Genomic DNA, 15,103 nt, shown 5'->3' on the forward strand with positions numbered 1-15,103 from the left:
ATCATGACCTGAGCCGAAGTCGACTCTCGACGGACCTAGCCACCCAGGCGCCCCTCTGGCTGCTGTTTGTGATGGAAGCAAGAAAAGCAGGTGGTGTTTTCCATCCTGAGTACTCCCATCCCCCCTCAGCTGTCCCTGCAGCTATGAGGGGGCCGTGGACCCCCACAACCTGTACTCCTTTAACAACAATTAGAAATCTTTGGGGAAGGCGGAGAAGGGCAGGCGGGTACATACTGGCTAGGGAGCCCACCTCAGTGAACCAGCTCCAGCTTCTTCCCTGTCACTGGTTGAGAGACCAGAGTCCCCGGCTTCTACCTTCTAGAAGCCTTAACAACCCCTTGAACCGCCTTTAGGTCACCCATCACTTAAAGGGCAGTTACTTTTAAGTTGGAGAAGCCTCTGTGGCAATAGAGGGACTCTCTCTTCTGCCGTTTGTTAAAACCTTACGTGAATTGGTTGTTTTACATAAAATTTGCAATTACAACCTGAGAGGCCTAAGGCCACACCGACCGTAAATGGCTGGCTCAAACTGGGACCCTTAATTCCAAAGTCCAGATCTTTTCCTCCATCCATCCTCAGCCCCAATCCCCTGCCCTCCCCTCTCCTCCCCCTCCCCACCACCAAAAAAAAAAGGAAAGGAGACAGGCGGTAGGATTGAAACTTTGGTCTGCTAAATGAATTTCAGTGTATCTGCTTTGATGATCCACAGACCCCGGATGGTACTCATCTCAATGATGGGCTCTAACGTGGCAGGTGCCGAATTTCCTGGCGACGGGGCCCACCCACTATGCCCGAACCTTGATCACCGGACGGGAACGTTCGTTTCTCCAAGCGCCGGCAAGGAGTGGAACTCGAGTCCCGGAGGCCTCCGCTCTTTCCCAAACACCCCGCCCTATGGGGCCTGGCGCCCCGGGGAGCCCGGAGAGCTGGTGGGGAACTGGGAGGCCGGGAGCCAGGCAGCACCGGGAGCCGGGAGGAGCCGGAGTTGGGGCAGACTCAGCCGGGGAGACTGGCGAGTTTAGGGGTGCGGAGGGAGCTGCACGGGTTTGTGATGTTGGGCGCACACAGACGTCCCCGTCTTTTCCGAGTCCCAAGAAAGCCAGTGGAGGGTTTTGCTAACCACTCACCCTGTCTGTGCCCGAGGCCACTTGCGGGAACAAGCGGCGGGGGCGGTGGGGCGGGGGGGACTTCCTAGGCAGCTGGGGCGTCCGGATCTTCCAGTGTTTCAACTCTTACCGCGGTCTGGTTCGCCTCTGCGCGTTTTTCGCGCGGGGACTCCTTAGGACTCCAGTGCCACTGTCCTGGCCCAGCCAACCCTGGCCTTGGGCCCTCGCGTCTTTCACCGCGGTGACTTCCCTCGTGGTCCCAGCCCCTAGACATCCGTGGGCTCCATCAAGACTCCTGGCCCAGCACAGCGGCCCTCTGCTCCCTGGGGCCCCAAGGACACAGGGGCCTGGATGAGGAGATTCTGCAGGGCAGGGTGCCCCGTGGTCGAGCAAGGATGCCGCGCGTTCGACTGGGGGCCTGCGAGAGACGTGGGGTCTGGCAAGGAACCAGGGCAACCGGGACTGAGGGGACCTAGAGGCCAGATGAGGCGGGGATAGGTGAGATCCCTGGGGACTCTGGTCCGGGGCTCTCGGGTGGTACTAAGTCCGGGGCACTAAGTCGCGTCAGGACCAGGGAGGGGCTGAAAGCTGACCCCGGGGCGGGGACCGCCCGGGGGTGCCACTCTTCCGACGCTGTCGGGGGGGAAGGGAGGGGGCTCGCCACGCACACTCACCCGGGAGTGCCCCCCCCCCCGACGGCATTTAAAGGGCGGAGGGCGGGGCCCCGCGGGCCGCACCGGGGAGCGGCGGGCAGCCAAGCTGCATGGGGCGCCCATGAGCTTCGGCGCCGAGCTTCCCGGCCAGGCCCGGGAACGGCCGGACATGGCCTCGTACCGCGACGGCTCGGGTGCGTGTCCCGTCCCGCACAGCCAGGCCGGGGCCACCGCGCACCCCGCGGCCTACGCGCGCGCCGATCTGGGCGCGGGGGCGGGGGCCCAGTGCCCGTGGCTGAACGCACCGGCTCTCAGCCCCGCGCCCTACACCGCCGGCCCCCGGCCCGCGCCCCCCTACGCGGCCCCCGGCCCGCTCCTCGGCGCCCCGGGCGGCCTGGCGGGCGCAGACCTCGCGTGGCTGAGCCTCTCGGGCCAGCAGGAGCTGCTGAGGCTGGTGCGGCCGCCCTACTCGTACTCGGCGCTCATCGCCATGGCCATCCAGAGCGCGCCGCTGCGGAAGCTGACGCTCAGCCAGATCTACCAGTACGTGGCCGGCAACTTCCCCTTCTACAAGCGCAGCAAGGCAGGCTGGCAGAACTCCATCCGCCACAACCTGTCGCTCAACGACTGCTTCAAGAAGGTGCCCCGCGAGGAGGACGACCCAGGTAAAAAAAAGAAAAAAAAAAAAAAAAAAAAAAGGCGCGCCCCATCGTCCAGTCCAGGACTCCGCGGATGCCGGCCGCCCGGCCGCTGGCACTTAGGACCAGCGTGGCTGGGGGCAACCCAGTCCCTCCCGCACCGCACAGCTAGGGGAACTGAGGCGGGAGGAAGGGGAGGAGGGCAGCCTCCTAGACGACCCCGGAACCCGCAGATCCTGGCTTCGGGTCTACTGCTCTGTGCGTCTTGAAAGCTCTGTGCGCTCCCGCGAAGGAAGAACCCGGAAAGCCGGTCAGCTGGGCCAGCCTTGGAGTTAGTCCTCTGGGCTCCAGTGTCCTTTGCTGTGAGATGGGGAAGACCGTGCGTACCCCAAGAACTGGAAAGACAAATGGCATGCCAATCCGGGAAGCGCTGGACAGGACATCGGGGCCGGGCTCCACTGGAGGAGCGACAGCCCCCGTCCAGGTGGCTCTGCTCCCCATGTCTTCTCCCTGGCCTTGAACTTAAAGGGGCTCCGTATTTCTTGCTTGTCGCCCTTCCCAGGCCTTTCTGGGATGTCCACGTTCTTCCCAGTCCGACTGTGGAGGCCGTCGTGGGGGGGGGGGTGGGGGTGGGAATGATGGAGGGACCGGTGGGGGTGATCTTTTTGAAGTTGACCTCCATTCCTCAAGCGCACACCATGGTCCCCCAAACCCCGTATTTTCCGAGCTGAGCCCTCTCTTCTTGCGCAGGTAAGGGCAATTACTGGACCCTGGACCCAAACTGCGAGAAGATGTTCGACAACGGCAACTTCCGACGGAAGAGGAAGAGGAGAGGAGAGGTGAGCGCCGCCGCAGCCTCGGGAGCCGGGAGCCCCGGAGGAGCCAGGGCGCCGGAGCTGGAGGCCCTGGGCGCCGCCTCCCCGGACCTGCAGGCCCCGCCGTCCCCGCCCGCGCCCGAGGCGGCCACCTGCCTGTCCGGTTTCGCCTCGGCCATGGGCGCCCTGGCTGGCGGCCTCGGTACCTTCCCCGCGGGCCTGGCGGGGGACTTCTCAGTCGGGAGACCGACGACGGTCGCCGCCCACGGGCCCCGGGCCCCAGGCCCCGCACCCGGCTTCGGTGCCGGACGTCAGACCCCCGCCTTCCGCGTGGACCCCTTCGTCTACCGTCGGGAGGGGACCGAAGTGTAGGGGGGCCGGGACGTCCCCAGTGCTGTGCGGACGTGCGGAGCTCAAGCCCGGTTCCCGCCTGCTTGGCGCCGCAGAGTCAGCGCCCAGAGCGAGCGCAGAGCCCCCGGAGCCGCCGAGAACAGACCGAGGCGAGCGCGCGTCATCCCCTCCCCCGCCCCGGTGGCCCCGCTGTCCTGCCTCACCCTCACCCGGCGACCGTTCAGATGGGGCAAATGGGCCGCTCCCTGCTCCCCCTGTTCTTCCAGCTGCTCTGGACCTCGAACCTGTGCTCTCTGGCATCCGCCTTAAAGGGGCGACAGGCTGGCGCTCGGCTCCAGCTTTTAGGAGGGGAGCCTGGCCCGCTCCAAAAAGCCTTCTAGGTGCTTGCGGGAGGGTGGCCCGCGTTCTACCCGCGGCCCATTTCCTCCTCTTCCGGCCCAGCCTGGTCCACCTGGTGGCGCAGGGCCTTCCTTCCTTTTAGGGAAGCGGGCAGGGGGGTTGTGGCGGCCCCGTGGGGCCAGGTAGCTTGTCTTCACCGTCACCAGCACTGTGGCAGCGAGGGGAAGGGAATCCCGACTGGGACGCGGGTAGGAGGGACTTTCTAGTGGCTGCAGCTGTGGGTGATGGCAGGGGAGAAAGCTGCAGGCGGCCAGGGGACTCCAGCGCCTTTCCCTGATGGTGCCTGGCCGTCACCGACCCTGTCCTGGGAGCGGGAGCCTCAGGGGACCGCAGGAGCAGTGCCTAGCACCCCAGAGTCACAGGATGGGCTCCAGTTTACTCCCCCACCCCACTCCCACCGGCTCACTCTTGCTCCTTATCCCCCAGTTTGGGCCCAAGCTGCCCCCTGCATGCAGAGGGAAGGCACAGCCTCCCATGTATAAGTGAGCCCACTCTCCCACCTGCTATTTACCCAGAGGGTTCTCTTGAGAGCCTACAGCCATTGAGAGGAGAACTTTTGGCCTCCTACCAAACTTGGCCTGGGACGCCAATCATTCCGGCACCTCCAGGCACCGTGGGTGCTTGGCAGGTGCACCCCCTTTCCCTGAGCCCAGGTGGTTGGAGGAGAACAGGTAGAGAGGAGTAACCTTGGGAGGAGGGTAGCAGATTAGTGAGCCAGACAACCCCCCCTCCTGGCTGGCAGACTGAATTCAGAATCCAGCTGGCCCCTGGATGCTGCAGAGAGGCCAGAGATTGGGGACATGGATACAACAAACCAAGAGTTGGGGTGAATTTGGACCCTGGGTCACGTCTCCCTGAGCCTTCCTGGTGGCAGACACAGACTTGCTAAGGTCTCAGCATCGCGGGACATCTCGCCGCGGGCTGTAAGAAGGTAAGCAGCACCGACGCCAGATCTCTTTTGGAGAAACACTCCCCAAATGTAATAGACTTAAGACCAGAAAAGAGAAAGAAAATCCTTACCTTATAAATTGGAGAATTTTATCTCAAGCCTATTTTAATAAACTAAGATGCTAAAAACAAACACCAGTATATGTAACTTGAATGTTGTATATGCTGTTTTTTACATTAGAAGAGTTCTCCTACTGTTCCCAGCTAACCCCACCAGAGACTCCGAGTTTGCAGGAAACTTAGAAAGAATTAACAAAAAAAGTTTGACCGGGTGCCGGGGTGGTTCAGGTGGTTGAGCATCTGACTTCGACTCAGGTCATGATCTCGCGGTTCGTGAGTTCGAGCCCCGCATCGGGCTCTGCGCTGACAGCTCAGAACCTGGAGCCTGCTTCGGATTCTGTGTCTCCCTCTCCCTCTGCCCCTCCCCCGCTTGTACTCTGTCTGTCTGTCTGTCTCTCTCAAAAATAAATAAACATTAAAAAGAAAAACAATTAAAAAGTGTGGATTTCAAGATACGGGTTTACATTTCACATATTGATTAAATATGGAGTATGTTCATATGTGATGGGTTTGCACGTTAGCAGCGCTGCCCTGGGGAATAAATGTTCCACTTTCAATCTTTAATTTCCTAAGTGTACCCGCTGCAGTCAAGTGGCATTTTTCATTCAGGGAAATAACATGACAGTAATTATTATAACTCTTCAGTGAAGCAGGAAACGGAAGTTGATCGCCATTTTTGCTGCTAGAAAAACGGAGTCAGTGGGCCAACTGGTCTCTAGAAGCTCATCTAATGAGAGCTAAAAAGGACTCTTGACAGGCATGCCACCTTCCTATGGCCCACATGCAGAAATGCCCCTTCATCTGCACACATCTGCGCACACACCCCCACCACACTGTCACGCTTTGGCTACGGTTCTCCAGCAAAAAGCCATAGAAGACAGTACCTGGCCTTGGTACACAAAGGCCTAGTATTTTCAACTGATACTGTGAGAATATCAAGTCTGCATCCAGGGTTTGAGTTCAGACGGAGATGACCACGTGCAAACGTCATAGAATGCAACAGGGGCTAAGTTCCACATCCTAATAAAGTGCAATTATTTCAATAAACCTTTTCGGGTGCCAAATATGTACCAGGCTTTGCATTAGTCCATTCAGTGAATAGCCCGGGCCCTGTGCTGCCCTCACAGAATCTCCTTCTAGAAGGCGAGACAGGGGAAAAGGAGCAATTACAGCCTGGGTCTTGGTTATTTGGCCTCAAGACGATGACTTTATCATCAAGTCAATCAGCCGTCTCATATGTGAACACACAATCTGAGTTAAATACACCTCACCGTGTTTTTCACACTCTTAACTCGGGGTGTGTTTGCCTGATTTCTGTTGCATGACTTGATGGTGATAGAGGCCAGGAGTTGAGCCCTGTCCCAGGCTGGAACCAGTCCCGTTTGCTCCCTTCTCTGCAGCATCTTTTAGGAACCTCATCATAAAACCCGTGCTCTTACTAGAAGATCTATCGTCTGCTAGTGACAGAAGGCAGCAGCTGTGATGACCAGAGCTGGCCCTTCCTCAGGGCTCCTGGGTACGAGTTCCTTTCATGCATCCCTGCATCCACCAGTTGAAATTTGGGGAACGCTTTCTCTTTTAATCTAATATACAATTTTCTAAACAACATTATTCAAGGCAAGTGGCCTGGCACCTACCATGGGCTGACTTATTTCTCTGATCAGCTATCATCAGTAGCTGAACACAAAGAATGTGAAATATTTTTAGTTTCACTCAGCTCACGGAGGGTAAATGAATAGTATATTAAATTGGATTTTCATTTAAAGAAATCAGATTTGTATCCCTGCCTTAATATAGAGCGTATTGAACTGCTGAGTCATTGAGGCTTTCTGTAACCCGCAAGAACCACCCATCCGTCCATCAGACATCGATTGGACATCAAGGGGACAATCAGTCTGTTAGCTGCTAAACGGACATGATCTCATGAAGCCTTTACAGCCACCCAGTGAGGCAAATGTGATTATCCCCATTTTCCTGATATGGAAATTGGGGCTCTGACCTATTAAGTGACTTATTTCCCAGAGGCTACAGATCACACTGAGGGGTGTCAGCAGGAAGCTACCGCCCCTCCTCCCCTGACTTCTCTGCCTCCTCATTTCATCATTCAGGCTCCAGAGAGATCTCACTTTTCAGGAATCTTTCCCTGGCGTCTCTTCCAGCCCTGCTCTGCTCCTACAACCCATGGAGAGGTTATTCCACACACCCGCAGATTGTGGTCTATGTGGGGAGCAGCCTGGCCGCTTTCTTTCGCAGTAATATCCCCAGCATATGCACCCAAGTGGTAGCATTTGAATGAACGAATGAATGAGTGAGTATGTGAGTGTAGGTGTCCCCGAAGCTTTCCATGCACTCTCCATCTCATCATAGACTCCCCCCAACCCCCATCCCCTATGATGGGCCTGATTCCTCCCTACACAGGGTCAGGCCTTCTTCTGGACCCTCCAGATACAAAGATGACTGAGACAGTGCCCTGGGGACGCCTGCCATCATGCAGAGTGAGCTGTGCTGCAGGGCTATGCGCTGAGAAGGCGTGGAGGTGGGGGCCGGGGGGTAGGAGAGTTCAGAGATTGTATGATGCCAATAAGGTTTGGTTAGTCTGCATGAGCTTCCCTCTTGGATCATGACACAGATGATATTCCAGAGAATAGAGCTGACGCTTGGTGGCCACACCTTGATCAGAGGTTAACCACCCAGTCCTTTATCGGAGGGCCGCTTCCATATTGGCCAGTGATGCCCAGTCATTTTCCAGGCCGCTCTTCCCTTTCACCTCTGCTCCCCCCAGAGCTAAGTCTCCTTGTCCAGCTGAGCAAGGCTCAGCTCCCAAGGTGGAAGGGAGAATTGGAGGGCGGGAATCGCGTGATGCTTCTGGGTTCCTTCCACAGGGTCTGGGCTTAACAAGACTGAAAGATGGGGAGAGGTAAAGAATGTGTGTGCAACAGGTAATTTTCACTACCTACTTCTAGAAGTGTGCAGAGGTCTGCCTGCCTCCTGGCCCTTAATCGGTTCCAGCAATCCATCACTGTGGCCGGCCCGCACGTGTGCACGCACCAGCAGTTTGGCTCTGCCTGGGGCGAACATTAACTTCTGCACCTGACCCAAGCAACCTGCTCCCTTTGACTGGACCTCACCTTGCCGGGTCCACTTTACTCGGGGAAGCCTGAGGGCAGGTCGGCGTAGGGGGAGATGAACTTCGAGAGTAGAATTAATACTTTAATGGAAGGTATCTGTTTCAGGGTTCGTGAGAAGTATGGTGCTTAATTCTTTATGCTGTATTTTTTTGTTTGTTTGTTTGTTTCGTTTTTGTCTTTGTCATCCTGAGTGGAAGAGGACAGTTCCGTTGCTTTATTACATTGCCTTTTTTTTGATTTTTTTAAATTGTTAAATTCCTGCTAAAAAGAATAAATCACATCATATATTTTAACTGGAGAATATTAAAAACCATCGGTCGCATTAAACAGCACAGCATAAGAAAGAAGTTATTTTAAAAAAGGAAGGGAGGAAAAGCTTTTAAGCGATCATTTGTTATAAAATTCCTTTTTGGGCATATAACGGACGTATAACTGTATCCGTTTCAGGTGTACAACATAATGATCCCCTATTTGGGTGTATTTTGAAGTGATCACGTTAAGTCTGGTTACCATCCATCACTTCACGTAATTAACAAACGTTTTTCTCTTGTGATGAGAACTTTTAAGATCTCCCCTCTCAGCAACTTTCAAATAGACAATACAGTATTATTAACTATAGCCCCCATGCTGTATGTTACATCCCCATAACTTATTTTATCTCTGGAAGTTTGCACCTTTTAACCTTCTTTATGCGATTCTTAAGAGATTTATTGCTCCTAACCTTTTATTTATTTAATTTTTTTCGGTCATTTACTATTGCTTTAATTTTTTTCTGCAGTGCCCCAGTTGGTATCCGTAACGAATGGAAGATACGCAAGAAACACAAGAAGTCCACATCGATAACCCTTCTTTATTAACCACATTTCTTTTTCATCAGTGCCAGGAATATTTTTTCATTTCCAGGGTTTCAGAGCGTAAGTCTGTTGGTACACATTGCACTATTTATGCGTTTATTGCAGACACAAAATTAAAATGAGATTTATAACAGGAAAAAGTCATACATTTTCAGGTAACTAAGTAAGATGGATGTTACCACATTCCTCTGACCTCTCAGGAGGGACCCCACTCTTGGGCTCAGGTTTCACACGGACTCATTCATACAGCAACCTCAAAGCGCCCTTGATGGCCTAATGGGGCGTCCTGAGTCCAAAGGACTGTCCGCGTACACGAGCGTGAGTGACGAGCATTCGCTGGGACGGCACACTCAGTTCACCACCTGCGGGACCAGCCTTTCACCGAAAACCAGACATTCCTGTGGCCATTGGGAAATAGAGACGTTCGGTTTAGAGGTGACCAAATCAAATGCTTCGTAAATGCTTCCACACAACAGACTGAGTGAAATCTCCGTGGGAGGGCAAAAGTGTAGTGCCGGGCTCTGGAATTCAAGAGCACAGAGCCCTGCAGTCGGAACGAACCAACTTAGATGCAATGACGGGGGCTCGGGTGAAGTTCATGGTGGTGCTGCCAAGAGCTCCATCAGTAGGAGCATCATGGACATGTGTCTCCTGAAGGCTCATATGCAGGGGAGGTATTGTTAACTCAGCTCTACAAACGAAAAATCTAAGGCTGGGAGAGGCTCAGGGTCTTGCCCACAGGGGGTGGGGCGGGAGGCCAAGGTTGAAAGCCACACGTGTCTGACTCCACAGTCCGTGGTCTTCCCGTCGTCTCCACTTGCCTTTCCTGTAACAGACAGAGGTGGCTGAGAATTTCAGTGTCTGTGGTCCTCAAGCTCAGCTCCTGAGAACTGAATCCCTTGTGTCCCATTCCCGTGAAAGATCCGGCACAGGACAGAAACGTGACCAACCTTCGGACTTCATTGTGAGAGACACGAGCCAGTAGGCATGCTCTTTGAAAAAAAAAATTAAAATATGACCAACGTGTCTTTACTATAAAATATAATATAGTAGGTATGATTTTTAAAATTAAGGGAAATCACTAAATGAATAGAGATACGATCTATAGCTTCCAAATAGGATGGAAGGAACAAAAACATTACAGACGGCAGGAAATTCCAAGTTATTTATCATATCTGGCCCACCACCTGCTTTTGTGCGGCCCATGGGCTAAGAGTGGTTTTTTCCCCCATTGGTTAAAAAAGAACACACACACAAACCAATGTGACACGACACGTGAGAATTACATGAAATTAACATTTCAGCACCCGTAACTACAGATTTATTGAGCACAGCACGCCTGTTTGTTCACATGCTGTCCATGTGGCTTTGGCAGTGGAGCACCGAGCATCGCAGACCACAGCTGCATTGGACACGAACACGGCTACCGTGGCCTCACGCTGCAAAGCCCAGGGACAGCCCCAGCGAAGCCTCTTGACCACCGCCTGTGTTGACATGCCAAGACTTTTTTTTTTTTTTTCCCATTGCCAGTGCAAGCCCATCATATGAAAACAAGAAAAGAAGACAAGAGTGGACTTCAAATGCTGAAATTTTAAGGCACGGGAGTTAGATTATTCCGCTACTGAGTTGCACGGCGAGGCACCTGTGGGCATTGTGCACTAACGTCATACATGTGCTGAGGACACACTCTACACCAGAATCGCTACGCACAGCACTTCCTCGTGCAGGACGGCTTTGCTCAGAAGAACTGGAAAATTCACAACAGGCCCTATCAGCACAGCCAAATTGCTTCACAAAAATAAAAGAAGATGAGAACAAGGCTGCCATCATGCACGGTAAATTTCCGAGTGTCTCATTTGTCACACGGGCAAGGAAAGCCGTTAAGTCACGATACATTCATTAAAGGGGATCTGGTGCAACGGTTGAAAAATGCGCCCACAAATTATGTCCAGAAAAAAAACCTAAACTTGTTTAAGACGATTAGCTTTTGCCATCAATTGTGTTCTATTATAATTATTATTATAATTTGAATGTCATCAAAAACTTTGTGGAAATTTGTTTTCTTTCTTGTTATAGAAGTATCAAAAAATACCCTCAGTTTTACCCCGTGGCCTGCAAAGCCTAAAATGTTTATCGCCTGTCGTTTACAGAGAGCAGGTTGTTCACACTTGATTTATCAGATAATAGGAAAGGAGACTGGGAAAGAATCATTAAGAGCAAACACAAAGTCAGATATAGACATAAGCCCAAATATGTGATCAGTTACAATAAATGTAAAGGCGAAACTGTTCCAATAAGGACAGAGGACTGGATTTATTTTTACTGCTGTTGCTAAGAAATGTACATAGAAAAACCTTTACGGAAAATTAAAAGTAAAGAAAGTAAAAGACATAATGGCCATATTTTAACCAAAAGAAAGCTGGAATGGTAATAATACAAAATAGAATTTAGGTGAAAATATATTGATATGGGTAAAAAAGAAATCTACATAGTAACAAGTCCACGTCAAGAATTTATAAAGGGGCGCCTGGATGGCTCAGTTGGTTAAGCGTCCTACTCTTGATTTCGGCTGTCATGGTTCGTGAGCTTGGGCCCCAAGTGTGCCCTAACGGTGCAGAGCCTGCTTGGGATTCTCTCTCTCCCTCTCTCTCTGCCCCTCCCCTGCTCATGCTTTCTCTCTCTCTCTCTCTCTCTCTCTCTCTCTCTCTTTCAAAAACAAATAAACTTAAAAAAAGAATTTATAAAGAATACTCTCTCTCTCTCTCTCTCTTTCAAAAACAAATAAACTTAAAAAAATAATTTATAAAGAATATAAGTCAATGACAGTATTTTCTCATAATTCATTAAGAAAAACTGACAGGAAAAGACACATTTGACAGTTCCACAGAGTAAGTGATCTGACCCACTTCTACCTAGCTCAAGCAGACACACACACACAGGTTCGTACCATTGTGGACTTGAACATCAAAATTACCCAACCTGATATAACATAGATAATAGAACCATATGCTAAAAATGAAGGTAGGCATCTAACGCACGTGTTAGTTTATCAATTAACCACAGGCTCGATCTCAGAGGGCAATTTCCACAATGATAGAAGGACTTTGTCACATAGACCATGTTCTCTGACCCTGATGCAACTAAATTAGAAACCAGCAATACGAGATCGTTAAAAAACTGTCTGGATATCAAAATAAATTCTTAAAATTCTTAAAAATTTTCATGTGTTTAAAAAAGAAATTGGGGCACCTGGGCAGCTCCGTGGGTTGAGCTCCTGACTCCTGATTTTGGCTCAAGTCATGATCCCAGGCTTGTGGGATCAAACCTTGTGTCAGTCTTTGAACTGAGCATGGAGCCTGCTTAAGATATTCTCTCTCTCTCTCTCTCTCTCTCTCTCTCTCTCTCTCTCTCTCTCTCCCTCTCTCTCTCTCTCTCTTCCTCCCTCTGCCCCTTTCCCCTGATTTTTCTCTTTCTCCGTCTCTCAAATAAACAAATAAATAAATAAATAATTTTTATAAAGGAAATTGAAGTGAACAATCCTGAAAATGCTTGAGAGACAGTCGTTAAGATAAATGTTTGGCATTATCTATTTTTGATGAATTTATTTAGAAAAACAGGGAATATAAAAATAGTTGAGTTACGTGTTCAAAAAGAGGCACTAGAAAAGAGAAAATACGTTAAAGAAACAAGAAGGAAGGCATCATAACAGTAAGACTAATGAAAAGGAGAGAACAAGAGAGGTAGTCAACAAAACCAGGCCTCAATTCTTTAAAAAAAATCATATGGATAAAGTGGGAAAAATGTTCACAAGGCGTATCAGCCAGAAAAGAAAAAGGAGGTGTTTCACCAAGCCATCCTAGGAAGCATGGGCACTGCCCGTCCGTTTCCCCTCCTTACTGGGAAGGTGTGGTTGTCCTCTGAGGCCCAATCCACGGGCCTTCGCCCAGGTGCTCCCAGGGACCTCCCTGGCTCGAGACTGTTGCCTCACTGCCTCCAGACAGGTCATGTGGTATTTGAGTCTGCTTCTTCACACTTGACATCACTCCTGAGCTCCAAACATGTACATCCACCTGCCTCGCGGCCATCAGCATATTGATGACCTCCATGTACCTCAAGTCCAATGTGTCCCAAGCAGAACTCATCATCTGAGAGATAAGACTTTCAGCACTGAGACAGGAACTGTATGGTTTTGGGGGGACTAAGAGGCTGCTCAGGAGCAGGGAACGTTGGTCCGGAGGAGACAAAGACCATGACCTCCTTTGAGACTCAAAGGAAGGAGCTGGGGGTCAGGGGGCAATTCCCATGGGAGGCTCTATTTTCTCTGAGAAACAAAAGATGAAGCCAGTCTGGTGAGAGGTAGAAGTAAGGAGGGAATGAATGAGTTAAGCAGGAAGTGGTCTTGAAAGGAAAGGGGCCAGGGTGCCTGGGTGGTGAGTCAGTTGAGCATCTAACTCTTGATTTCAGCTCAGGTCATGGGTAGGTGCCAAAGAATACAATGGCAAATAACAAAAAGGAGATAAGTAAATGTCCCTGAAGGTTTTGGGGACAATCAACAAGATTTCAGATGAAGGCGGGGACAGGTTCCTCAGGTCTGAATCCCGGTATCAGACAGAGAGACAGAAGCGTCAAGGTCCCACCCAACACCTAAAGATCTATGTCAAGGATCTTCAAATAATTTTTTCCAGCTAAAAACTTAAAGTTGTATTGGTTTAAAGTAGTTTAAAAATTCAAGCATTTTAGATCCAGAAAGACCCTTGAGATCATTCTTTCAGGGGCGGCTAATACATTGTGCTCCTTACTTCCAGGGCAGACATTAGTAATCACGGGGCTCTTATCTTCTCCGTCTGGACTCTTCTTCAGCATCTTTCTCATCATTGTCCTTCAGGAGGCCATTAGGAAGCCTTCAGGTAGCCAACTCTTCCAGAATTCACAAGTGGAGTTACGTTTGTTTTCAGCCATGATAACACAATGCATGGATTCTAGGTTTCTCAGCTCAGTCCGCCATTTTGTCATGCTAATGTACCGTGGAAAGGTAACCTACCCGCCCCAGGGAGTGGTCATTCATATTGTCAAACATTTTTCTCTCTTCCACTCAAAAAGATGTGGCTTTTTTTTTTCGTTTGGGAACACGTAACCCTCATCCACGTCTTACTGTCCGACAAGCTGGAAGTAAACAACAAGCAATAAATATTGATTTCTGCAACAAGCACCAATACGAAAATTGAAACGTTTGATTTAAAATTTTTATTGCACAGATGTTGCTATTATAGAATGGAAGAATCTGCCCTTCTCACTGACTTTTATCTTCATGTAGGCCTGGAGGTGACCTGGCTGATTTCCAGGTTTGTCCCTGTTCACTTGATGTTCTCATCATGGCCTCATCGAGTACACACTAAGTACACAGTCAAATGTTGTGTTAACCAAACATATAGGTTAGGAAAAGTAAACAATCCCATGCATCTTTAAATGTTTGTTTGTTTCATTTCACATGTTTTCATTTCTTGAATATATATTATCTGACTTAAATGTTTAAGGCCCAACGCGAAGGAACCCCAAGTATTCACTGAGGAAGACAATAGTGGGATAAACAAAATCTCCATTAATGTGTTTTAAAATTGACTCAGACACGCCTCATAAAACAATAGACAGCAGCTTCTGGTTAATTAAGCTGGAGCCATGTTACTTTTTAAATAGTTGAGAGGGGAAAAAACCAGGCAGATTCACTACTCTTTCCCTGCATTGATGTTGTTATATTGGAGGGGCTTGACTAAAGTTTATCAAAATTATGAGCAGGTCTATATATTTCTTCTCTCAGCAAACAATGACTGGGTACTCAGCGTATACTTGGAAGTCTACAAGAGTAGCATGCAGGAGAGTCAGGAAAGGGATTAAGTAAATCAAGAGGGGCCATGAACTGGGGAGACAGGGTTATATCCATCTCCATGGCAGTGTGTGGCCCAAGAAATACTTCATTATGAGGAGCCCCAACTCATGGACCCTGGAAGGTTGAGTAGAGGGTCCCACGTGAGCTGGGTGGGAGGCACTTCTGGTAGCAGAAGCTAGGCAAGCACGGACCTAGGAATCTGGAAACAGCAAACAGATATAGGGGGTGGCTTTGGTCAAAATCTTGATTTCAAAAAGAATCAGAAAT

General features: G+C 50.5%; 1 protein-coding gene across 1 annotated transcript; it reads left to right on the forward strand.

Moving 5' to 3' along the window:
• The first annotated feature begins 1,928 nt into the window (after nucleotides 1-1,928).
• On the forward strand, nucleotides 1,929-3,584 carry FOXI2 (forkhead box I2). Its single transcript, XM_042959859.1, has 2 exons — nucleotides 1,929-2,424; nucleotides 3,148-3,584. The coding sequence occupies exons 1-2, from the start codon at nucleotides 1,929-1,931 to the stop codon at nucleotides 3,582-3,584; spliced, it is 933 nt and encodes a 310-aa protein (XP_042815793.1).
• Nucleotides 3,585-15,103: the final 11,519 nt, after the last annotated feature.

The sequence above is a fragment of the Panthera tigris genome, chromosome D2 (assembly GCF_018350195.1).
Source record: "Panthera tigris isolate Pti1 chromosome D2, P.tigris_Pti1_mat1.1, whole genome shotgun sequence".
In the NCBI taxonomy this organism is placed as follows: domain Eukaryota; kingdom Metazoa; phylum Chordata; class Mammalia; order Carnivora; family Felidae; genus Panthera; species Panthera tigris.